The sequence below is a fragment of the Paroedura picta genome, chromosome 9, assembly GCF_049243985.1.
Source record: "Paroedura picta isolate Pp20150507F chromosome 9, Ppicta_v3.0, whole genome shotgun sequence".
In the NCBI taxonomy this organism is placed as follows: Eukaryota; Metazoa; Chordata; class Lepidosauria; order Squamata; family Gekkonidae; genus Paroedura; species Paroedura picta.
This window is the reverse complement of record NC_135377.1, coordinates 41,763,972-41,788,256: the sequence shown is the minus strand read 5'-3', so window position 1 is coordinate 41,788,256 and position 24,285 is coordinate 41,763,972. Positions and strand designations below refer to the sequence as shown.

The following is a 24,285-nucleotide window of genomic DNA, read 5'->3' as shown; positions in this document are numbered from 1 at the left end:
TAGAATTGAAGCAGCCTTCCTTTCACTGAAAATAAAGATCCTAAGCAAAGGAAAGAAAGATGGACTGGAGAAAAAAGTTGGTCTATTTATGAAAGAAGCTTCTTACCTATATAAAGTATGTTTGAAATATTTACAGAAATTGATCATTTATTTTAATTAACTTGACTGTTTCATTGGATGACTTTGATATTATTTCAGCATACCATAAACTACTTGAGAGAATGAGACATGATGTTGTATGATGCAAGATCTAGGATGCTTCCCTCACAATGGAAGCCCAGATCACAAAGGTAGCACGGCTGGCATTCTACCATCTCCGCCAAGCCCAGCTACTAGTGCCCTACCTGGATGTGATATCATACTGCTCAGGGATTCAGCAGAAACACTGTGGTACAGCCATAGAGTTTTTGCTAAATCCTAGCATAGCATGACTTCACTTTGGGGGTTGGCTAGCAATGACATCACACTGTCAAAGTGGCAGCACCCCTACATATGGCACTACTCACCTTCCAATTTCCTGCTGGTTAACAGGAATCAACTCACACCACAAGTGTATTGGTTTAATTCTCATAGGCTGAAACGAAGCACATGCTCTCCCTATATCTTTAGAAAAGCATATAAAGACATATACTGAATGGGTACACATGTAGCTACCAGTGGAGGAGGTAGAGATTTCTTCTCCATTGTATCATGATCTGAATCATGTGCACTTGGGAAAAACATGTGTGATGGTATGAGTCAGTGTCAGATGGGGGGGCCCAGATAATGCATTAAAAGCCATCATGCGTAATTTAAGCTTCAGATTCTAGATATCCCTCTGCCCTCTTCCTGTCAATGGGCAACCTTTACTATCAAAGCTGACAGTGCTGACTTCGTATTTAGCAATATAATTGCCCTGCGCTGTGCATGATGTTCTCTGTATCATGGTATGAACATATAGTAAAATAAGATTGTGATGCTTTATTAAATTTCAGTCAGTAAAACATGGCTGCCTCCATTTAATATGAAAGGCAGTTTAGTTAGTCAAAGATGATTAGGGTTGAAATTTGTGGAATTTTATAAAAACACATGTATACCATCATAAATTGAGAGCTAAAGGTAAAGGTAAAGGTATCCCCTGTGCAAGCACCGAGTCATGTCTGACGGGGTGGTTTGCCAGTGCCTTCCCCAGTCATGACCAATTGAGAGCTACCCTCTACCATATTAGTGTCAGATGAGCAGTGTCAGAACTATTCCCCTGGAAGGCAAGGCCTAATTGCATAATACATTTTTATTGGGTCTTTTCTTAGTTCATGTTGACTAGCATGGTCTGGAGGGTCTATGCTTTCCGGGCACACACAGGCTTGATTCATATCAAGAGCACGGCATGCTAGGAGAATGGATGAAGTATTTTTTGCTTTTGATTTTTCTCGTGGTTACAAACAATGTAGAAATATTATGGGTTATTGTACACCCTTCTGTGAATGTTATAGAGATTCAGATATATATTAATATTTTGAACATAAAAGAACTTGCTGAGTTTTCAGGAAGTCCATTTATTTTTAAAGACAATAAATCATTGTTATCCCAGGCAGCCCAATTAAATGGAATAAGTTATACAATTGTTATTACATTCAATATATTCACAATTTTATTATACAGTTGACAGCTTTACTGGTTAGCTTGTGTAGTTCATCTTCATTTTTCTTCTTTCCCATTGCATATACTCAAGTGACGGGCAAGATACCAGTTTTGGTTATGTAGCAAAGAGCAAACTTTATAAATACAACTAATACAATTATGGCATTTTCATTACCATGATACTTTGGTCACTAAAACCAAACCAACGAAACTATAGTTTCAACATTTTCAAAGGAAAAAAATGGTGGGAGGAGGATGGTCAAAAAGATTCTGTTTCATGTGGGGTACAACACTGCCATTTATACACTCTGATGGTCTGATGTGGAATTAACAACATAAGTATTGTGTTACATTTTGGTTTCCATAGTTACTGGGTTCACAAAAAATAGCCTTTATGGCCCTTAGATTGGCAGTGAGTTTGGCAAGAAAGGAGTAAGTTTCAGTACATCAAAATTAGCTTATGTTGAATTGTTAATCATCCTTTGCAGCACAGTTTTTTACGTTGATGCACATATGCAATATCTGATACACTCATAACCCAAGGGTTTCTTTTTTAATTTCTTTGCTGAGAAGCCAAATTGGGGGAGCCTATACATAAAAACATAGAACACTTTTTGTAGGTGACATTTACAGTTATCTATTGATACTGGTTATTTTAGTGGATTCTGGAGCTGTGATCTAGTATAGATTATGTTTCAGATTATTATAAAATATAAAGGTTATAAACAAATGTATAGTTACATGCCTCTATAAGCGTTTCTGCACTGGGAACTTTGATGTCTCAGGTTCCATATGGGAGCACAAATCTGGGGTGGACAAGGTACACTGATTCAAATGCTCCCCCATGTGGGAGCAGGAAGAGGCAGAACAACCTTCCCCAGCTCAAACTCCAGTCTGCAGCCCAGCACAAAACCTCCAGTGTGGAAACAGTCTATGTCCCACTAATTTCAGTTGGCACTAATGTTTTGAGTTATAAGAAATAGCATAGCATACACTTAGTTTTACAGCATAATCCTTGTTAAGAAATTGGCTGTGCTGACATTTATAAAAAGAGTTGTTAGGAGGAGTTTGCTAACAAACCACCCTTTGTACAACATTGCCTGAATCATGTTAACAATCCATTGCTTGACCAGAAATGTTCCAAGTCATGTCAGTTTCACCTAAAAGCTGACTCAGCCATGGTTTTGCTCACTCAGCAAACATAATGTACATTTTCTAACTGGATACTATATCACTTTGGATGAAGTCTGGAGTATATAGAGCAACATTATTGTTTCCATGAGGGGCCTCTTCCATTGACCTTTCCTTTACCTTATGTTAAAAAGGCTTATTGTTGGAATAATGCTTCTTTGTTTCTTTGATACTCTTCTCACACCTGTGGCAATTATTTCCCTTAATTATACCCACTTTAGTTCATCTTAATTCACCTTAATTCATCCCCATCTCAGCCATTTCCTTTCCTTAATGACCAGCAAGTCAAATACCTGGACATCTTTACTAGTCACTGTTTTGTCTTCACTTGAGAAACCTATTAAGGTTCAACCTGAAGCAATCATCAGTGTCCTCCCTGAACTGGGAGTAACTAGTAACTTAGTCAAGGGCTTTTGTCTCAACAATGGCAGAGACATTCCCTGGTCAACATTTCTTCACCTCACCCCATTAAACACGTTAACTCCTTTGTTTTAAATTGTATGCAAGTATATTAGGGCTTTAAATCTATTTTTCAATAAAAATATATCTTTTATTACAAATTTGGCCTCTTCCTGAATTTTCTGACAGGTTTAATTCCCCACCACACACAATATACGTAGAAGGAGATCACACATGTTACCACTCTCACTCAGAAGTCTCCTCGAATCGCTAATTCCCCCATTCAATATTCAGGAGACAAGGCTATTTTTAGTAACAGCATTACACCTTTACAAATCCACTGACTTAGGAGGACATTACTTTGTTGAGGATGGCTCTGTAATAAACTATTCAAACATTCACACCAGTGGCATTTCGGGAAGTTCCAAAAGAAGAATAGCTGAATAATACTTTCTCCAACATGGGCTCATGTGAAAAATAATTTTCGAAGTTTGAATCAGGATTTCAGTTTGTTTTAAGAATATTCATAGATACTAGGGATGTACATTTGGTAGAAACTGAACTGAAAAAAATACCCAAGTCAATCTACAGATCAGAGAATTGATCAACTACCCAAACTGTAGACCCAAACTGGAAAATGCCATGTTTTTTTTAATGCACACCCCTAATAGAGACAGTAGAAGAAACTTTTACTATTTACAAAATAATGTAAAAACAACTTTCCAAACCTAGAACCTAGTTCATATACAGATAAAAATACTGCTAAGAGATTTCAAACCTTCCTAATTGCAAACCTGATAAATGTTTATTTTGGGGAATTTTTCTTAAGTGGGAAATTCTGCTGAAATATACAATCTACATGGAGGATTCCTAACCCAAGTCAATAGGAGATTTTACGGGAGTTGCACAAAAGAATCCATTTATTTCACTAGAACTTGCACCATTAAACTTCCCAGAAGATTGTGGCTAAAGTTTTCAGGACCATGATGAACATGCTTATTCTTTTATACAGGCTTCTACTAGAGTCTTAAATGGAGGTTCTGGCTGATCTAAAAAATCAAGTTCTTCATCTTCCGATTCACCTGTACAGGAGCTAAGGGTTCCAACTGGTGATCCTTTTCCTTCATAATTATATGGAAGTACATATTCTTTACTTTGGTGGAGTTCATCTTCTTCTTCACACTGAAATACCTTCTGCAGAGAAAGAAAATGCATAGACCATTTTCTTAAATGCAAGTAGTATTTCATTAAAATATGGCTTTATGTTTATCTTAAGTAGGCTACAATGTGGCAATTGAAGTTCAGTGTCAATTTTTTAAGGCAGGGATACCCGATCAGAGGTCTGTGGACCCCTGGGGGACCATGGGAATTCTCAAGGGGGTCAATGGAATCTCTGAACTAGCATGATATGGAGGGGGGATCTGGGCTGTCTTCCGAGCTCCTGCTCTTCTTCCTAGCCTACGTAGCCAGAGCCACTATAGCAGTAGTATGGATGAACAAAATAAAATATTTTTTTACACAGCAAGTTATTAAAATTTGAAAGTCACTGCCAGAAAATGTAATTATGGCCACAGGCACAGACAGCTTTGAAAGAAGATTAGATAGATTCATGGAGGAAAGTCCATCAGTGACTGCTAGCCATGCTAATTAAAGGGAACGTCCATGTTCAGAAGTGATAAACCTCTGGATCCCAGTGCCAGGAGGCAACATCAGGAAGGTTTCAGTTTCTATGTTCTGTTGTTGGACCTCCAAAGGAACTTTGGTTTGCCACTATGTGAGGCAAAATGCTGGTCTAGATGGACCACTATTCTGATCCAGCAGGGCTATTCTTATATTCTTAACTAAGTTTATCAATAATCCAAGGATTAGATGGTGGCTACAAAATTATTCATTTACCAATACAGTTATGTACAACATCAAAAAATGAATTATGAAAAATATCACAATGTAGACCAAAAAAGCTTACATCAATTCAAACATGAGTTATGAGGAATCTGTACATCAATTCAAACAGAGTACCTACTTCAGCTAGATGAGGGTTAGAGAAACTCCGCCATTCAGAATAGAGGCTTTTATATGAATTGCGTAGATGCTGTCCAATATTCTGTACAGATCCTCCAATGGGTACTTCCTCTTCTTTCATCAGTTCCATACTTCCTGCTCTTTCTTCAATTGTGCTCATGCTAATAGCTGCATTTGTTGGTTTCATGGAAAGCATATTCAAATCCTGAAGGAAAAGGTGATAGGATTCTCTGAATAAAAGAAATAATTTTAAAAACCCACCTCAAGAGGACTCCCTAGAAGATGCTTTGAAGACATTTAAAACCACACTAAGTCCCATTATGCACGGCCGCCGAAATGGCGATTTCGGGTCACATGGAAAACGCGGAGGGGGGAGAAGCGAAGCAAACCGCTTACGCACAGGATGGGACGCAACAGCGGCAAACCCCAGAGTAACCGATTATGCACACGGCGACCACGGCGCCGCTTCTGGTTGCGCCCCGGTCACCCAGAAGCTGCGCTTTCTTCCGCGTTTCGCTAACGCGGCTTTTTCGGCAGTGTGCACCGAATCTGCGGCCGGTTGCAGCTGGCTCCGTGCGTTATTGGTGATTTTAGTCACCGCCATTCCACCCCGAATGTGCGCTATCCCCCCCGTGCATAATGGGCCTAATTGAAGCCCAAATAGAATGCTTTCCACAGGTTAGGAAAGACACTCCCAAATCTAAAATAAGGCCTGCATGGTGAAGAATACAAATCAAGGTATTTATAAAAGTAAAGAAGATACTTTTTATAAGTGGAAGGTATGCCCCCAATGAATTGAACATAAGGGACTACATGCTCTGACAAAAAGAAATGTAAGTCAATAATTATGCATGCACAAAGAGACTTTAAGAAACAAGTTGCTAGAACCATCAAGACAAACAAACATGTTTTAAAATGTTTTTGATCAGGAAATCAGCTAGAAAAGGAGAGCGGCCTTTGGGTGACAAAGGAATAAAGGGTGACAAAGGATTTTCAAATGAAGATGCCAAACTTAATGAATTTTTTGCTTCTGTGTTCACTGTGGAAAACATGTGGTGAATACCCCTGCCATAGCCCGTTTTCAGGAAGGGAAACTGAAGAACTGAGCCAAATTGAAGTGACAAGGCATAAAGTTCTAGACATACTGAGGAAATTAAGGACCAATAGTTCCCCATGTCCTGATGATATAAACCCAAGAGATCTTAAGGAACTCAGGTGTGAGATAGTTGATCTACTAACCCGTATACATAAACTATAATTAAATTCAGAAACTGTACCAAAAGGCTGGAGAGTAGCAAATGTGACGCCAATTTTTTAGATGGGATCCAGAGGGGAACCAAGGAATTACAGGCTGGTCTATCATCTGCCCCAGGCAAATAAGTAGAAATTGTCATCAATGATAGAATTGTTAGGTGCATAGAGGGGCAAAGTCTGCTGAGGGAAAAGAAGCACGGCTTCTGCCAAGGGAAGTCCTGCCTCGCTATCTTTTTGGAGTTCTTTGAGAGAGTGAACAAGCATGTAGACAACAAACAGTGACCCAGTAGATATTATATTCTTGGACCTTCAAAGGGCTTCTGGCAAAGTACTTCATCAAAGACTCCTAAGTAAACTTAGCAGTCATGGGATAAGGTGATGGTTTCTCATGTGGATTAAAAAATTGTTAAATGACAGGAAGCAAAGAGTAGGAATCAGTGGACAGTTCTTACAGTGGAAGGAAGTAAGAAGTGGGTTTCCACAAGGATTGGTATTTAGGTAGGCATTATTTTATTCATAAATGATCTGGGATACTAATGTATTGGCTAAATTTGCAAATGACACCAGATTATTCAGGATGGTGAAACCCAAGGCTGGTTAAAAAGAGCTCCAAAGGACCTCCACAAACTGGGTGAGTAGGCAACAATTTGGGAAATGAAGTTCAATGTTGGTAATTGTAAGATCATCCGTAGTGTGACAAGAAATCCCCACTTGAAGTACAGGCTAATGGTTTTTGAACTTGCTGAAACTGAGAGGAGAAAAAATCTTAAGGTTATAGTAGATAGCTCAAAAAAAGCATCAACCCAGTGTAGCAGTGAAAAAGGCAAACTATATGTTTGGGGTTATTAGGAAAGGGACTGAGAATAAAACAGCTGGTATTGTAATGCCCCCATATAGATATATGGGGCAATCTCATTTGGAATACTGTGTGCCGTTCTGGTCACCACATCTCAAAAAGGATTTTGCAGAGCTGGAAAACGTACAGAGAGCAATCAAGATGATTAGGGGGGTGGAGCACCTTCCCTGTGAGGAAAGGCTGAAGAGTCTGGGACTTTTCAGTTTAGAGAAGAGACTACTAAGGGGGGACATGATAGAGGTTTATAAATGGGACGGAGAGCTTACAAAAATCCCTCTCCCAAAATATTTGAATTTAATGGCATCCAATGAAACTGATGGGCAAGATGGGCAAAAGAAAATACTACTTTATAGAGAGTGATTCAAACGTGGAATTTGCTGCCAGAGAATACAGTGATGGCCAGAGGAATAAACAGCTTGGTATTGGTATTAGTAGTCTGTTGAGCCTGGGATGAGAAAGAGAGTTGTCACCATAATGGTGTGGTTTAACTGGGGTTTTAATTACTGTGATTGGGATTTTAATTACTGCTTTATGGAGTTTTACAGTTGGGAGATTTTTTGTAAACCGCGTGGCGGTATAGAAATTAAAATATATATAAATAAATACATACATACATAAATAAATGGGTATTAGATCAATGGAGGATAAATAGCTATTAACCATGGCACTAATCTTCTGAATCCCAGAGCCAGGAGGCAACATTAGAGGAAGACCTCAACATCTATGCCCTGTTGTTGGCCATCTAAACCTGTGGGCCAACCTGTGGGCAACGGACCACATGTGGTCCGTCGATTAATCGGAGGTGGGCCGCGAAGGATGCCTTCCCCCCCCCCGCCCTTTACTTCACCCCCCCCCCCCCGGCCCTTTACAACACACTTCGGGTGTCATTGTCTCCCATCATTCCCAGATGGGACTATCTCGTTGTAGAGAAACAAGCTCAGGGTTCCCATTGATTCGTCATTGTCATGAGTTAAAATTTCCATGAAAATAAAATGTTCCTTATATTCATTGTTGTGGCGTGTCTGTATCTTATTTTGAAGGGATGTTTAAACATTACCATAGCGATCAGAGAGCGTTAGGGCAGTGGTCGAGAGTAGACGAGTAAGTAAACTACCCCCCCCACCGGGCCTCAGTAAAATTGTCAAGTGTTGAGTGGTGATAAAAAGGTTGGGGACCACTGATCTAAAGGAATTGATTGGCTACTGTTTGTGACATGATGCTGGACTAAACAGACTATTGGTCTGATCCAGCAGGGCTTTTCTTATGTTCTTATGTGTCACAAATACCTTGACCTTACTCTAACATCATTCACTTCCCCTGTCTACCGATGCCTTCATGTCCACACCCTCTTCCATCTAGAGTAGGATGCAAATATGTTCTGTGGAAGCAGGATGCATATCAAAGTGCTATGCACTATGCGGCACACCGCACTATGTGGCATTCTTATGACTCACTATTCTATCTTCTCTGAGAAAAAAGTTGGTCTGACTTGAATCCCAAGCAAGTCACCCCCAACCCTTTTTCAATCTCAGTTTCAGACTTCACACTTCAGGTTGGTGTTGGTTCATATTTCAGATACCTCTGGTTACAAATGTAAAATCTCAGTTGAATATAGGTAATTAGCAGTTAGATTAAGAATGTTTTCATTGATCTTATCACAATTTTTCTTCACAAAATAATAGCTATGGTTAGCACATGCACCTCATAACAATAGGCAATTGACAATGCTTATATAATAATAATATATACTCCTATAGTAATAGATGGCATTTCTAATGAACTGCTATTTTATTGCCATAAAGTGTCAGCATATAAGTCAAGCCTTCTCAACCAGGGTTTCATGAAACTGTGGGGTTTCTTGGCAGCCCTAGAATTATATAATAATAGAATAACAGAGTTGGAAGGGACCTCATGGGTCATCTAGTCCAACCCCCTGCACTATGCAGGACACTCACAACCCTATCGCTCATCCAATGTAACTTGCTATCCCTTGAGCCTTCACAGAATCAGCCTCTCCATCAGATGGCTATCTAGCCTCTGTTTAAAAATTTCCAAAGACGGAGAACCCACCACTTCCCAAGGAAGCCTGTCCCATTGAGAAACCACTCTAACTAAGGAACTTTTTCCTAATTTCTTTTGAATTAATTTCATCCCATTGGTTCTAGTTTGTCCCTCTGGGACAAGAGAGAACAACTCTGCTCCATCCTCTATATGGCACCCTTTTAAATACTTGAAGATGGTTATCAAATCCCCTCTCAGCCGTCTCCTCTTCAGGCTAAACAGGCCAAGCTCCCCCAACCTTTCTTCATACGTCTTGGTCTCCAAACCCCTCACCATCTTTGTTGCTCTCCTCTGGACACGCTCCAGTTTGTCTACATCCCTCTTCAACTGGGGTGCCCAAAACTGAATACAGTACTCCAAGTGAGGCCAAACCAGAGCAGAGCACAGCGTTACCATCACCTCCCATGATCTGGACATGATACTCCGGTTGGTACAGCCCCAAATCCCATTTGCTTTCTTAGCCACCAAGTCACACTACTGACTCATGTTCAATGTATGGTCCACTAAGAATCCTAGATCCTTTTCACACATGCTACTGCCAAGACAAGTCTCCCCCAACTTATATTGGTGTATTTGGTTTTTCCTACCTAAATGCAGAACTTTACATTTGTCCCTATTGAACTTCATTTTATTCAGTTTAGGCCACTTCTAGAGCCTATCAATATCATCCTGTATTCTGTTTCTGTCTTCAATTGTGTTTGCTACCCCTCCCAGTTTAGTATCTTCTGCAAATTTAATAAGTATCCCCTCTAATCCCTCATCCAAATCATTTATAAATATATTAATCAACACAGGCCCCAGGACAGATCCTTGTAGTACTCCACTTGTCACTCTTTTCCAAGAAGATGCTGAACCATTAAAAAGTACCCTCTGGATCAGCCTCACCCACCTCACAGGGTGTCTGTTGTAGGGAGAGGAAAGGGAAGGCGACGGTAAGCCGCTTTGAGCCTCCTTTGGGTAGAGAAGTGGCATATAAGAACCAACTCTTCATCTTCTTTTTCTTCTTCTTCTTCCCTATATTCCAGTCTATACGTACGACTATGTAAAGGTTTTTTCTTACCCACAACTGAAAATTCCAAAAGCACATGGTCACTACTACTACTACTGTGAGAGGAATGGGAAGGCGACTGTAAGCCGCTTTGAGCCTCCTTCAGGTAGGGAAAAGTGGCATATAAGAACCAACTCTTCTTCTTCTTCTTCTACCAAGTGTGCCCACTTCTTCCACCTCATCTACCAGTTCTTCCCTATTGATGAGAATCAAGTCTAAAATAGCAGAGCCCCTGGTTCCCCTCTCTACTTTCTTGGAAATGAAGCTGTCAGCAAGACAAGTTAAGAATTTAACGAAGTTTGTATTTTTAGCAGATTGTCTTCCAACAGATATCTGGGTAATTGAAGTCACACATGACCACTGTTTCCCCTTTTTAAAAAAAATTGTGTAATTTGGTCTAGCAGTATCCCATTCAAATTCTCTGACTGGCTTGGTGGTCTATAGCAGACCCCCACAATAATACCACTCTCATTTCCTACTCCTTTTATATTAATCCAGATACACTCAACTGAACTTTCATGGTCAGGTACCGGTATTTCTTCACAAGTGTAAAGATTCTTAACATATATTGCTACACCTCCCCCCTTCTTTTCTTGTCTATCTCTTTTGAATAGATTGTACCCCTCAATTCTAGTATTCCAGTTGTGAGTAATATCCCATCAAGTTTCTGTGATTCCTATTAGGTCATAGTCCCCTTCCTCTATTAGGACTACTAGTTCCTCCTGCTTGTTTCCCATACTCTGTGCATTAGTTTTAGAGACATTGTAATCCATCCTTTGTGTGCCTAATGTTTTTGAACTTCCTTGTAAGCTAGTAGTTCCCTGCTTATGTAACATTCTCCATAGATTTGTGATATTCTCATCTTCAGATCTTGCCATCACACCAAGTTCTGAATTTACGTCTCATTCTCCCTTTGTGTTTAAAGCCCTCTTCACCAGGTTTGCAAGGGTTCTCCCAAAAATACTTTTTCCGTCCCTTGTGAGGTGCACGTCGTCTCCTGATAATAGCCCCTCATATTGACATCGTTGACCATGATCCAGAAACCCAAACAATTTCCGTTGACACCATTGACATAGCCAGTCATTTACTTGCATAATTTTTCTCTCCCTTCCTAAGCCATGGCCACTTACAGGAAGGACTGATGAAAACACAACCTGTACTCCTAGGTCCTTTACTTTTCTCCCCAGATCTACAAAGTCTTTCTTAATATGTTACATGCTCTGCTGGGCAGTAGTATGTGTTCCTACATGGATGAAAAGGAAGGTGTAATAATCTGTGAGCTTAATGAGTCTATCCAGCCGTTCTGTGACATCCTTGATGCGTGCACCAGGTAGGCAGTAGACCTCTCGAGACAACAAGTCTGATCTACACACTTCAGCCTCTACGCCTCTTAGCAGGGAATCCCAAGTTACCAGTACCCATTTCTTCGTACCCTTGGGAGCAGAACTAAAACTCTCGCTTGTGGGGGACTGTGAGGTGTTTCCTGAGCTTCATGGGGTTGGCGGAGGAGAAAACCTAAAACTCTCATCTGTGGGGGCCTGTGACTTTTTTCCTGGTCTACATTGGAGCTTGCTCTTCATGGGGGATTGCACATGCTCCTGTGTTCCTGAATCAAACTCTTCAGGCAGATCTTGGAACTAATTGCTGAGCATCAGTGGTTCATACCTTCTCTTTATTCTTCTACTCCTATGTGTAACATTCTTCCATTTATCACTCTCCTGTATTAGGTGCTCCTGATTTTGTTTTGATAGATTTCCCTGCTCCTGCAGTGTAATCAATCGTTTCTCTAATCCCCGGACCTTCTCCTCTAGCAGAGCCACTAGTTTACACTTGCAGCATATGTAAAAATTGTCCCCCTGAGGTAAGAAGACAAACATTCTGCAGATGGTACATTTATTTATGTCACTACACAACCTTCTTCAGTCTTCATGCTACTTTGATTAATCTGAAATGCTCCACAAACAGTCCTACACTTAAGTGAAACCTTCGGCTTGATCCTCCAGCAAAGAGCCAACAGCCAAGAGTCCTTTAGCTCTTGCTCTTGGCTCCTTACAGAATATTCTGGTTTGATCCAGAACCCAAGAGTCCTTTAGGTTTTGTTATTATTGTGCGTACAAAAGGCACACGCCTCTGGCAAGCTAGAGCCTTTTATAGCACCAAGGCCTACTCAGCAGAGGGCAGAGCTAGCAGTCAAGTCCTGAGTCAGCTCCTGAGATAATCCTTCCTTCTTCTCCCAGCTCCCCCCTAGAACAATTTCCCTTAAAGGTGGGAGTTAGTTAAATTTTATATATTTTTAATTTTTATATATTTTTTAATTTGTTAAACATTTATGGTCATGTCAACCCACCCCTCCCCAAATGGCCAATGATGGGCCTGGAGGGGGTAAGAAGTAGAGGGGCCCCAGGTGGATGTGCACAAAGCTATGCTTCCTAACCTCATTCCGCACAATCATGCCACTTCTGGATTTTCTTGAAGCCTCAAGAATATTTCAGGGTTTCTCAATGGTAAAACAGTTGAGAATGGCTGATATAAGTGCTGGAACGAGACTGGAAAGAGAATATGTTCCATAGTACTACTTCCCTCTTTAGGGACAGGATGCTTTAGCATGCTTAGGGCTGATCCTGCGTTGAGCAGGGGGTTGGACTAAATGGCCTGTATGGCCCCTTCCAACTCTATGATTCTATGATTCTATGACAGCAAACACAAAATAAATTAGCCTGCTATTTCCAAAGAACAGGAAAGGAAATGCAACTTACCGTCACATTCTCACCTGGTGCCTCAGTGTTGGATGCAATTAAATTGTGGGAAGCTGCATTATCGCCCACCTCTTGAGGCCTGGATTTTCTTTTGTGGCAATAGTAAGCAAGAGGGAATGCTCCTTAAGAAGTAAATTGAGAAAATCAGATGTTCAGATCTTATAATGATGGGTCTTAAAGGTAGGTTCAATAAATGAAATAAGTTAGTATGCATTTTTATTTATTTATTGATCTAATGTAATGAGAGCCAGGGCCGAGATGAATTTGGGAACCAGTTGGAAAAGCAAGGCTTTTTGTGACAAGAGTATGTTTAAATAACTTGAGGGTATGGGGAGTACATACTCACTTAAGCAGAATATGCATGATGCAGGTCCATAGCCAGAAAAAAAGAGCCTTACACTTAAAGAGCCTTATGCTCTGCCACCTCCAAGTGGCTGCAGATTCCTGGCCCCAGAGGAGCACGTCGGACCTCAACAAGGAACAGAGCCTTCTCAGTCCTGGCCCCCACCTGGTGGAACGATCTCCCTGAAGAGATCAGGGCCCTGCCCAAACTTCCAGAACTCTGCAGGGCCTGCAAAAGGGAGATCCTCCACCAGGCATTTGACTGAGGTAAATCCGACCTAGAAATATCCGGCGGTCCCCCTCAAATCATACCCTCCATAATCTGAACGTTCCTGACCTCCCTAGGAGCTTTGTTAAAGTTGTTCTATTGAAATTGTTCAATGAGTTAATTATGGTAACCTGTTAAACTTATATTTACTGTTGGAATTGTTATTGATCTATTGGTGTTACTGTTATTAATGTATAACGTTCTATGTATACCACAATGTTCCTATGTAAACTGCACTGGGCCGTATGGGAGGGCGTTATAAAAATCTAAGAAAGTACATAAATAATAAAAATTGGGATGTGGATGGGCTAATCAGTACAAGTGTGATCAGCCATCATTATTTATTTTTCTGCTTTATTTCAACATTATTTTATACTTCCCCTTGCAGACTGGTGTTTTTTTTGTTTGGTTTTTTTTTTTAAGCAGGAGGGGTTTTTTTTAAAGCAGGAGGGTTCTTCAGCTCTGCTAAATGCTCATTCTGTTCTTGTCAATTACATAGAGAATTCACATTTGGGAGGTTTATGACCTCAACTCCTTCCTTTTTCACACAGAAAATTTACATTTGAAAAACTTGTAACAGATTTCTCACCAACCCCAAGTGCTGATTGGAGGGACAAGACAAATAATTGATGGGGCCCGGCCCCTTTTTTTACCATTGCCTGTAGCAAATTCCTATTTGTTACTGTTGAAAAGTTGGAGCTTTTTGCTTCCTTTGGAGGAAGTGCTAACTCTGGAACAGTGTTTACAAACAGCAGATGGTCTGACCAACCCATCTCTGGGCTACTCACCTTTTACCTGCAAGTTTAATGTATACCACAGAATGTTCCTCCATATGCTGGGAACTTTTACCATGAAATCTAGTGTTATTAACCTTTTGAAAACTGTTGTGCATAGAGAAGCATTCGTCCATGTGGCTCCCGGCTGCACATGCTGTTATGAAGTCCAGACACAAGTTTAGCAGCTCATTTGCTGAATATGAGAACTATATCTTGTAGATACAAAAAGTGACCACTGAGCCCTTCACTATTTGAACTGAAATAGTTTTGCAAAAAGTATTTATCTAAAAGGCTACATGGGTGCAATGGCATAAATTCTGCAACATTTTCTAAAAGACTCTGATAGCCAAGGTGTGCCTGAGTGTGCCTGAGTATACAATTGCTGAGTGTGCCTGATTATACAATTGCTAGGAATAGAACCAATACTTGATTTTGGTCCAGATCAACTGCTAATACTTAAACTCTAAATACATCTTTTAAAGTCCATCTGTTCTATTCCACTGTAGGTGTAATGATAAAATGGGGGGGCATATATGCTAACTGATCAACTTGGTCATAACCCAATAATAAGCGCAAGTATGAAGTGGAATGCAAACAATGGCAAATGACAGGATGTGGCATGGACAGTGAGTCCTTTTTCCATACCAAAAAACTGGTTGGTCTAGATTCATCCCAGTCCTGCATGTTTTAATTCCAGCTTTCCCAGGTATGGTAACTAAGGCTAGAAAGAGATGTTCTGATTCAACAATATGAGAACACAATTATTGGGATCTATCAGCCAAATGAGTTTGGATGTGCAGATCATCCCATGCGGAGAGCAGGGTTGATTCTTTGCGTATTCTGTTGTGGATCCTGCTGAATTCAGATTGATTTGAACTCAGGTCTTCTTCTATCCCCCCTCCCCATTGAAAGAGAAAAGTGTTCGGCACATGGTTAGGGAAGCTCTTTCTTTTCTTGAAAGGGGGGGAGAGGAGGATTGAAGACAGCAGAGGAGGGAGAAAAAAAACAAGAGGCAAATCTCTGCTGAGAGAAGTTAGGGCTTCTGCTGAGAGAAGTTAGGGCTTCCCTTTTAAGGCAAGCTTGCAACCTGGGAACGAGGAAGCCTTTAAACTGACACCCTGGCCAAGCAGGGCTTTTCTACAGTGGTGCAGGCTCGAGGCAGCAAATTAGTTTGGACAAGCAGAGAGCACTGCATGCTTTCTCATGCCGATTTTTCAAATATTGAGGGTTATATCCACTCTAGGATATCACGGGGAAAAGGTAGGGTCACTCATGCTTGTTGCAGAGGGAAAATTTAAATCAGACAAAATCAAAATGGAAATTGCATTCAGTGGAGACAGCAGGGACTGAATCGACCCAGAATTGGAATAAGGGCTCCATGCAGATTCAGCCCACATATTGAATAATTAATGAGCAACCCATATATGGCTACCACTCATTGACCCATGCAATGAGTTCTGCAAGTTGTTGCTGCCTATAATATTAAGACTAATTAATGGACCATCTTCTATTTACACACTAAAGATTTAGTGGACTGGATCTTTCCACCTCTGTGTGAGAGGTTGTTGAAGGTACATCATATGTTATACAGTGGCAGCTTTACAGTGTCATTCTAAACAGTTGCATCCTTCTAAACCCATTTACTTCAGTTGATTTAGAAGAGTGTATCTCCAATTAGGATTGCACTGTTAATTACTTAAACTGCCCAAACAAATCATTTAAGTATTCAGAGTTGAATCCTCTGAGGAAGCTTCTTTCTTGAATCAAAAAATTATTATTGCATGATTCTATACTTACATACATGGGCTGAACCTCAAAAATTCCAAAGCACTGTCATTTCCCACATAGTAATGGATTTAATTATTCCTTTTGCATCTCATCTTCAAGACATAAACATACTCACCCATTGCAAACATCATTCCCATAATTGCTGAAGTGATGGCCAAGGGACCAAAAGATCCCCCTCCATCTGGAGCTTGATATTGCACCTCTTCAACAGAAACCCGATCTGCATAGATGTCTGAGCTGAGGTCAGGGCAATCATTTGGAAATACACAGTTACAATAATGAACTCTTATTTCACTTATTCCACTGTAACCTCCATTATCATATATCCTAAGAAGAAGTGTATAGTAGCCATAAGGTATATCTTCATCAAGTGAAAGCAACGCTGAGTCCTCTGCATAAGAAATGATCCAAATATAATAGTTAAAAATTTACACAATTTCTACTTTGTCTAAACTTACTATAGATCATATACGTACCATCATACGGTATTATCCTCCAGGTTGAGCCTATTGGCTTCTCTATTTCAAAATGGAAAGGTGTTGTGTAGGGGGGCTGATCAGCATCAAAGGCTTTAATATATACTGGTTCTTTTTCCTTGCAAATTATGTAATTACTTTCAGTAATCACTGGGTAATTGTCATTCTCATCTATCACTGTTATAACAATTTTTCCAGTTCCAGTTTTACCACCTGGGAAATTAAAATAGTCTTTCTTAGTTTAATGTTTTAAATACTTATTTTTAAAAAACAGTGTGGATTTATCTCTCCCATGATTATGTACAGCAATGCAAAGAATTCAGTGCTAAAATTAGATAAAATAGAGAAGTTTTCCCATGGGTTGTAGTCTTCTTCTGTGGTCACATAACAAACTAGGCAACATAGACACATTCAAGAAGAGGCACTGGAACATAGTATAGGTATCTACATAAAATGTCAGCTATATGTGAGACTGAGAAAAAAGACATGCAGCAATAGAGTAGCCAATGAGAGCAGAGCTCCAGTACCCAATAGGAGCTGGGAATTGGGAAGCAGGGAGTCCAGTAGGATTTGACAGTTGGTTGTAATAGTTGAAGGTCTGGAAGTTGGAGATGTGTATTTCAGTGGGGCTTAATTTCAGACAAGTATTTTTACAAGTACATTGTTACTTCCCTAAGAGTATTCTACATTTACCCCATTTTGTGTTATTTTAAATACACATTCTTTTTCTCTTTTTCTAAAGAAAAAATTCTTATCAACCCTTTTTTATTTATTTTTATTTATTATTTTATTTATGATTCAATTCATATCCTGCCACTCCCACATAGTGGCTCGTGGCGGGTAACAATCGTCTCATACAGAGCCCCACAAAAACATAAAATCCTAACCCCCATTAAAATCTTATTTAAACCCTGCCCCAGGTGGCAACCAAACTCTCTCCCCCCTGCTCACAGACATATTACAACACCTTAGAAGATCTGCCAGGGTGGCTTGATAGTATAGGTATCTACATAAAATGTCAGCTATATGTGAGACTGAGAAAAAAGACATGCAGCAATAGAGTAGCTGATGAGAGCAGAGCTCCAGTACCCAGTAGGAGTTGTGAATTGGGAAAGGGACCAGATCTTACTTGATCTGGCCTCAACCAAAGACCTGGTGGAAGAGTTGCATTTTACAGGCCCTGCAGAACTGAGACAGTTCTGTCAGGGCCCACTGCTCACCCAGGAGCTCATTCCACTAGGTTGGATCCAGGACCAAAAAGGCCCCAGCCCAGGTCAAGGCCAGGTATACCACCCTGAGGCCAGGGATCTCCAAAAGATCTGCAACCACTATTACTGCTATATTTCTGTGAGAAGAAATGAAAGATTTTTATTAAAGCCTCAAAGTTCACCATACAGCAAAGATACTTTTACAACACTGGGTACTCACTTCGGTCTGTAGCACAGACTGTTATGGTGCATGGAGCATATTCCATATTTGGTGCATCTCTGTCTAAAATTCTAGTGGTTCTCAGCTGTCCTGCAGTGTCAATGATGATCCAATTGCACATGCCATTTATTATTCTGTAACTATTGAGACCAAATAATTGTAAAGGGCTTTATACCATGAATGAATTGTAAAAACATAATGATATTTTTTCCTGATTTGATTCAAACACTGTAAACTAAAGACGATAAAAGAAATGAATACCTTATGCCTTCACTATTTCCAGTTTCTGGGTCCCTCGCTTGATAATGACCAACCACTGTTCCACTTGGTAATGATTCCTTAATAGTTAGAAAATATTCACAAGGATCAAATGCTGGTCCCTCATCCTCATCCAAAATTTTGACTATAACTGTGGTAGTACTCGTTGAAAAGGCTCTTGAATGTGGTGTTAGTACATAAGGTGCTTCATTATTTACAACAATTTCTAATCTTCTCTCCTTGGTTTTCTCATAGTCCAGACCCTGGAAATAAATGTATTTCTTTTAAAATCAATGCAAGGTTTATTATAACTATGTTACTTTAATCTTCAAATTATAAATAATGATTACACATAGGTGTTTTTTTTTAATCCACTGTCTTCCTCTAACAGATTTCCTTGCTTCAAATAACTTACACTATCAGGGAAATTTATATGAGATATATTTCAAAGATAGGAACTCTTGAAAATCAAATATGAATACAACATGTTTAAATAGGAACTTAGGGTTTAAAACCTGATGAGCAGCTGTCATTCATACCCTACAGTCTTGGATCAAGTGTACAGTTGGGGAACCTAAAAACAACCCCAAAAGAGGCTAACAGCAGAAGGGAAAGATAGGACTGGGCCCTGAGGACACCTAGGAGATAGGAAGGGACAAAAACTGCCAGTATATGCCTCCTCAGGAGTCTGTCTTGGGAGTGAAAACCTCCTTGGGAGTCAAGGCCTACTCAAGTGGAGGTAAAATAGGATTGCCAAACATGGCCTGGCAACCAGCAGGAGATTTGGGAGTGAGGACATGAGGGGCAGCTACTGGCAATGCTGTGATATTACTTCTGGCATAAACCAGGAAATTATGACACACCCCTCTAGAAGTTCCCAGAAATTCTGTGGTTCCTATCAGGGAACATCCAGGTTTTCCCCAGAAGTGGCATCATGACATTGCCCCCTCCCCCCCAAAAAAAGGCCAAAGCAAGGTGTAAACCGCACGGACCTTTTATTCCACTCCCAGGTCGATTCAGTCCCTCCCGTCTGCACTGAAATAGATTTCCAGTTTGATTTCCATCGATGGAAATTTTCCATCTGCAACCATCACGCCTCGACCCGCATTCACCGTACCTTTGCCTCGGAATATCAGGGAGTGCTTATTTTCCGGAATATCCACCAATTCGCACCGGATGCACCAAAGGATCCACGTGTAAATGTCCTCGGCACTCGGATAAACCGGCATTCCTCCCCCCGCTCCTCCCCAATGGTGATGTTACGGAACAGTCTTTTGCTGATTGGTCAACCAACCCCCGCGTTTCCAATGCTGACACTGCGTGGTTCTCTCTTGCTGATTGGTCGACAACCCGCCCCCTTTCCAATGCTGACTGAACGTGTTTATCTCCTGCTGATTGGTCGACTCGCGGAGTCGAAAGAAAGGGGGAATAATTGTTTCACGGGTAAATACGCTGTTCAGCTCTGTTTTGAGAGCTTAGATTGTTTGAGACAGCACAGAAATGGAAAAGTGTACAAATACGGTAATAAAAAAAACATATCCAGGCGCACTCTGGTGGGAAGTAAGTCAGAACGTCAGGAATCGATTTAAACTAACGTGATGCAGATGACGCAAGTATGTTAATGCTGTTTCGTTTCAGAAATAATGTTTGTTGCAGATCACTCATATGCCCGAGCCCGAATCGGGCGGAGATCGGCAAGAATAAAAGCGGGAAAATCAAGAGATGCAGAATAGGCCCAGGATTAAGTGGAGGCAGAGACACAGGGCTGATAAAGGCAGGAGGCTAGACAGCAGGCAAAGCCTGAGGGCAGATGGGACCAGGCTGGCCCTGGCAGAGAGAGGCAGCATTCCTGACTATGAGGGCAACAGGTTAGTCTCTTAAAACCCATCTCTTGCAAATCCTGACCATGTGCATAGTGCAGTTGCCAACTTCCAGGTGGGAGCTGGAGATCTGGAAATACAATTGATCTCCAAACCTCAAAGATCAATTCACTTGGAGAATATAGAGCTTCAAAGGGCAGACTATATACATCACATCCCAACTGAGCTCTGTTCCTTTCCCAGACTCTACTAGTGCCAGGCTCTTTACCCAAATCTCCAGGAATTTCCCCATTTGGTGTTGGGATCCATAGGGCACAGTGGCTAGAAGCAGCAATGCTGGGAGCAAGACCTGAGCACTGAGTAGAAGCAACTGGAGGCAATGAGGAATAACTGAGCATTTGATCTGAGGCCTCTTGCTATGAGAAAACTATACAATAAAACATCATTTTAGTGATTTCCCTATTGTCTGCTTGCTTATTTATTTATTTGTTTATTTATTTATTTATTTACCACCCTCCCTGAAGGCTGGGATAAGCTAGAGGATGATGGAACTTCTGCATATAGATGCAGTTCTGGCCTCAGGGGCATTACAGCAGGACATTTCCATACTGGTTTTAAAAAGAGGAAATGATTAAATGGTGTTGAATTCAAAGATTTCCCCATCATTAAGCCATTCCTAAGCCATTCCTGCAAGCAGAAGATAGAAGCATGTCCCCTCTCCCATTATAGCCTGAGATTATGGCCCTGTGGGACACGAGACCCTTAGGAATGGAGTGGGGCACAAAGTGAGAAATGGCAGTGGAAGAAGGAGTTGGTGAAAAGTGATCCTCTTACACAGATGAAAAAAAGTTTGGATTTCTTCCATTATGAATATTAAGATGTGATCAAACTTTATATAGCTCTTCTGAGCTATGATTACCTTACACTTGATCTTAGCCAAAAGGCCTCAAACCGATGCTATGGTTACCTTTAAAGCAGTTAAATGCCCAATGTTTGTCTCTTCATCCACGGTAATAGAAAAACTATGATCTTCATTTCCTCTTATGATAGTAGCTGTACCCGACCAGGAAGGTGTTCCTACTTGATCATCATCTTTAATAGGAATGAGCAATATTTCCACATTTTCTGTGTTTTCATATACATCCACTTCATACTGAAATGCATTAAGTTCCAACTATTAGCCATTTTACATCAAAGAAGCCAATTCTTAAGGCAAGGGTTTCATTGGGTTGGATCCAATCACTCCCTTTCATTAACTCTTCATTTTTTGGTATCAGAACAATTCATTAGATACAATTTAGCAAAAGGCAGTTATTAGATGAAAGATGGATTGGTATATGCATACTCATGATATTGAAGAGAAATAAGGCAAGAACTGAGGGAAATTCCGCACATCTGCCAGTGTTGCTGGATGTCTGTGGCGGCCCAAACTGCTACAAATTGGAAGTGGAATTTTGACATTTCACACAGTGCAGTTTGTGGTGCAATATTCATGCACCCATAGCGCTTTTTTGGTAACACATATGTTTCTGGTCTTGCAGGAATTGCAAACAAGGTGTTCTAAATTTGTGGTGCTTCTGCCTGCTTCTGCCCATCAATCAAACTGAAGAGCCAATGAAATGGCTCTTTCGTGGCTCCAAAATACCCCTTTCCCTTGAAATGTTATTTTTAAAAAATCCAAAAACACATATGGCAACGATTATGTGTTAATTCATTTCTTCTGTGCTTCACATGGAACTGTATTTCGTGGTAATTCCCCCCCCCCATGGCTTTTTACACAAGCCTAAACCAGGGGGGAGGTATTTAAATTTTGAAAGTTGAAAGTATAAAGTTAAATACCTTTGGCCAAATGAAAAGCATGCTCGTTTGTTCGTTTCTTTATATGGTTCGTAAGGGGGGAAAGGCATTCCCATCTCCCAGAAGCTTGGGGGTGGGAGCAGAGGAGGGCTTTCTAACGCTATTTAGAGAACTCACATGTCTTTTGCTGATGTGTTGCAGGTTGTTCTCAGAAGTCAAGTGCTTTTTTTTTTAGGGGAAATCCACTTTTTACCATTCCCCCGAAGCACTATAAAAAAGCGAATGTTGTGGGAGTGTTGCTGGAGTGTTGCGGTTTGTGTACGACATCGTGCATAATGTCAAAAATGTAGCATTTACAAAGTGTTACAATTCAGCTACATTTAAGTTGTGAGGAATGGGCCTGAGTATTGGGCAATGACATATCATCAATTACAGTATTTGCTGGTGTATAAGACTACTTTTCCCCCCTAAAAAACATGCCTCCAAGTGGGGGGGTCATCCTATACGCCGGGTACACTTCAGTTGGGATAGACATAGCTGCCCATAGCGGCCTCCTGATGGCCGCCCACCTCATTCTACATACCATCCAGTTTCGTACGGTATCCAGCATGGCCGCGGAGGGTCATCATCAGCAAGATAGGGGTGCCAGCCTTTTCAGCGTGACCGGCCTATTCTGCTTAGTGGAAAGCAGCGGCGCTCCAGCCTGCCCCTTGTCTACGCAGAGCTCGCACATGCACACTTGCACACTAGTGCTGGTCATAGGGAGATGCAGGAGCGGGCCAGAGGCACTGCGGTCGCGCTGCGGCAGTAGAATGGTGACAATGACAGGTACTGTAATGTAATGTAACAAACTCTATATTTTGAGTGGAAATGTTGGGGGGTCTTATACGCCCAGTCGTCTTATACGCCGGCAAATACGGTATATAAACAATTGTTCCATTATGGCAGAAAAAGGAAATGTAATATCAGAATAGCTCTGAAAAGTTCGCTTTTCTTTCTTTACATAATTTAAATTCACTGGAATGACATAATCATGATAATAAATTCTGAATCCAAAGGAGAACCAATTCATTTTAGTCAAGGCAAACTTACCATAATTTGTTCTGATTGTGGAAGATTGTCATTTATATCTGTAATTTCGATTATCACTTCTGCTGTAGAGCACAAAGCAAATTCATCGCCTCCCATATCTCTTGCTTCTACTTGCAGTCTATACTCTGATATTGTCTGAAGACATTAAAAAGAATATATAGATTGCCCTTGTGTCTTAGGTTTTTTAAGAAACCCAGAGACCACACATTCATCAAATAATTACATTACATATTTATATAATGGCTGAAGGGAGAAAGATGCCATTTTTAAAAAATCTGCTTGGACCGAAAACACTAATGCACCAGTCCTGGCTTGATGGTTGGAGACTCAGGTCTCCTTAATGGCAAATACTTTTGTCAGCTTTAGCTGCTATACCAGCTGCAGCCATTGCTCAAAAAAGTGTGGACAGATCATGGTGATTCATGCTCTGATCATATCTGCAGGACATATTAATGAAATGCATGTTATGTGGGATGCCCTTGAAAACTGCAGAAATTTCAGTTGGTTCAAAGTCTGGCAACCAGGCTATTGTTGTGACCTGGGCAAAGGTATTGTATCAGTCCTATGCTAAAAGACATGAACTGACGGTGAAACTCTTTTCAGGCATAATATAAAGTGCTCATCTCTAAAGTTCTCATCTCTACAAGGCAATCCTATAAACACTTTCCTATGAATAAGCCCCACTGAATAGACTTGAGTAGGATTCTGAGAAGACCACCTTTGGCCTGCTCTCTTAATGTCCAAAATGGCTTGGGGACAGGATATTAGAAGAACAGCATGTTTCATAAAATGATGTCCTCCAACCCCCTCTCTATGCAACTATTTGCAAAGGTGAGGCAAGTGTTGATCAGAGATGGGACTTTTACAGTGGTGGCACTTTATCTTTGAAATGCCCTTGAGGTTGTCCATTAAGCACCAGGCCAAAACATTTATTTTTACTCAGGCTTTTAACAGATGGGTTCCAGCCAGAGGATTGTTCTATGAGTAACATCTTTGGCTGCTGGATATTGTTTTATGTTGTCTTTATGCCCTT

The 24,285-nt window shown here is 40.7% G+C and overlaps 1 protein-coding gene across 1 annotated transcript in view; it reads right to left on the bottom strand.

The window, feature by feature from the left end:
* Positions 1 to 1,570: 1,570 nt before the first annotated feature.
* Positions 1,571 to 24,285, bottom strand: part of LOC143844830 (desmocollin-2-like) — a 40,003-nt gene continuing 17,288 nt past the window's right edge. Inside the window, exons 8-16 of the mRNA XM_077352536.1 lie at positions 23,253 to 23,387; positions 21,331 to 21,516; positions 18,547 to 18,806; positions 18,286 to 18,425; positions 16,858 to 17,070; positions 16,497 to 16,772; positions 13,208 to 13,329; positions 5,234 to 5,437; positions 1,571 to 4,404 (exon numbers count right to left, since the gene is read on the bottom strand). Of these exons, the coding sequence (XP_077208651.1) occupies positions 4,207 to 4,404; positions 5,234 to 5,437; positions 13,208 to 13,329; positions 16,497 to 16,772; positions 16,858 to 17,070; positions 18,286 to 18,425; positions 18,547 to 18,806; positions 21,331 to 21,516; positions 23,253 to 23,387 (1,734 nt within the window). The 3' untranslated portion in view covers positions 1,571 to 4,206. The remainder of the gene's footprint in view (positions 4,405 to 5,233; positions 5,438 to 13,207; positions 13,330 to 16,496; positions 16,773 to 16,857; positions 17,071 to 18,285; positions 18,426 to 18,546; positions 18,807 to 21,330; positions 21,517 to 23,252; positions 23,388 to 24,285) is intronic.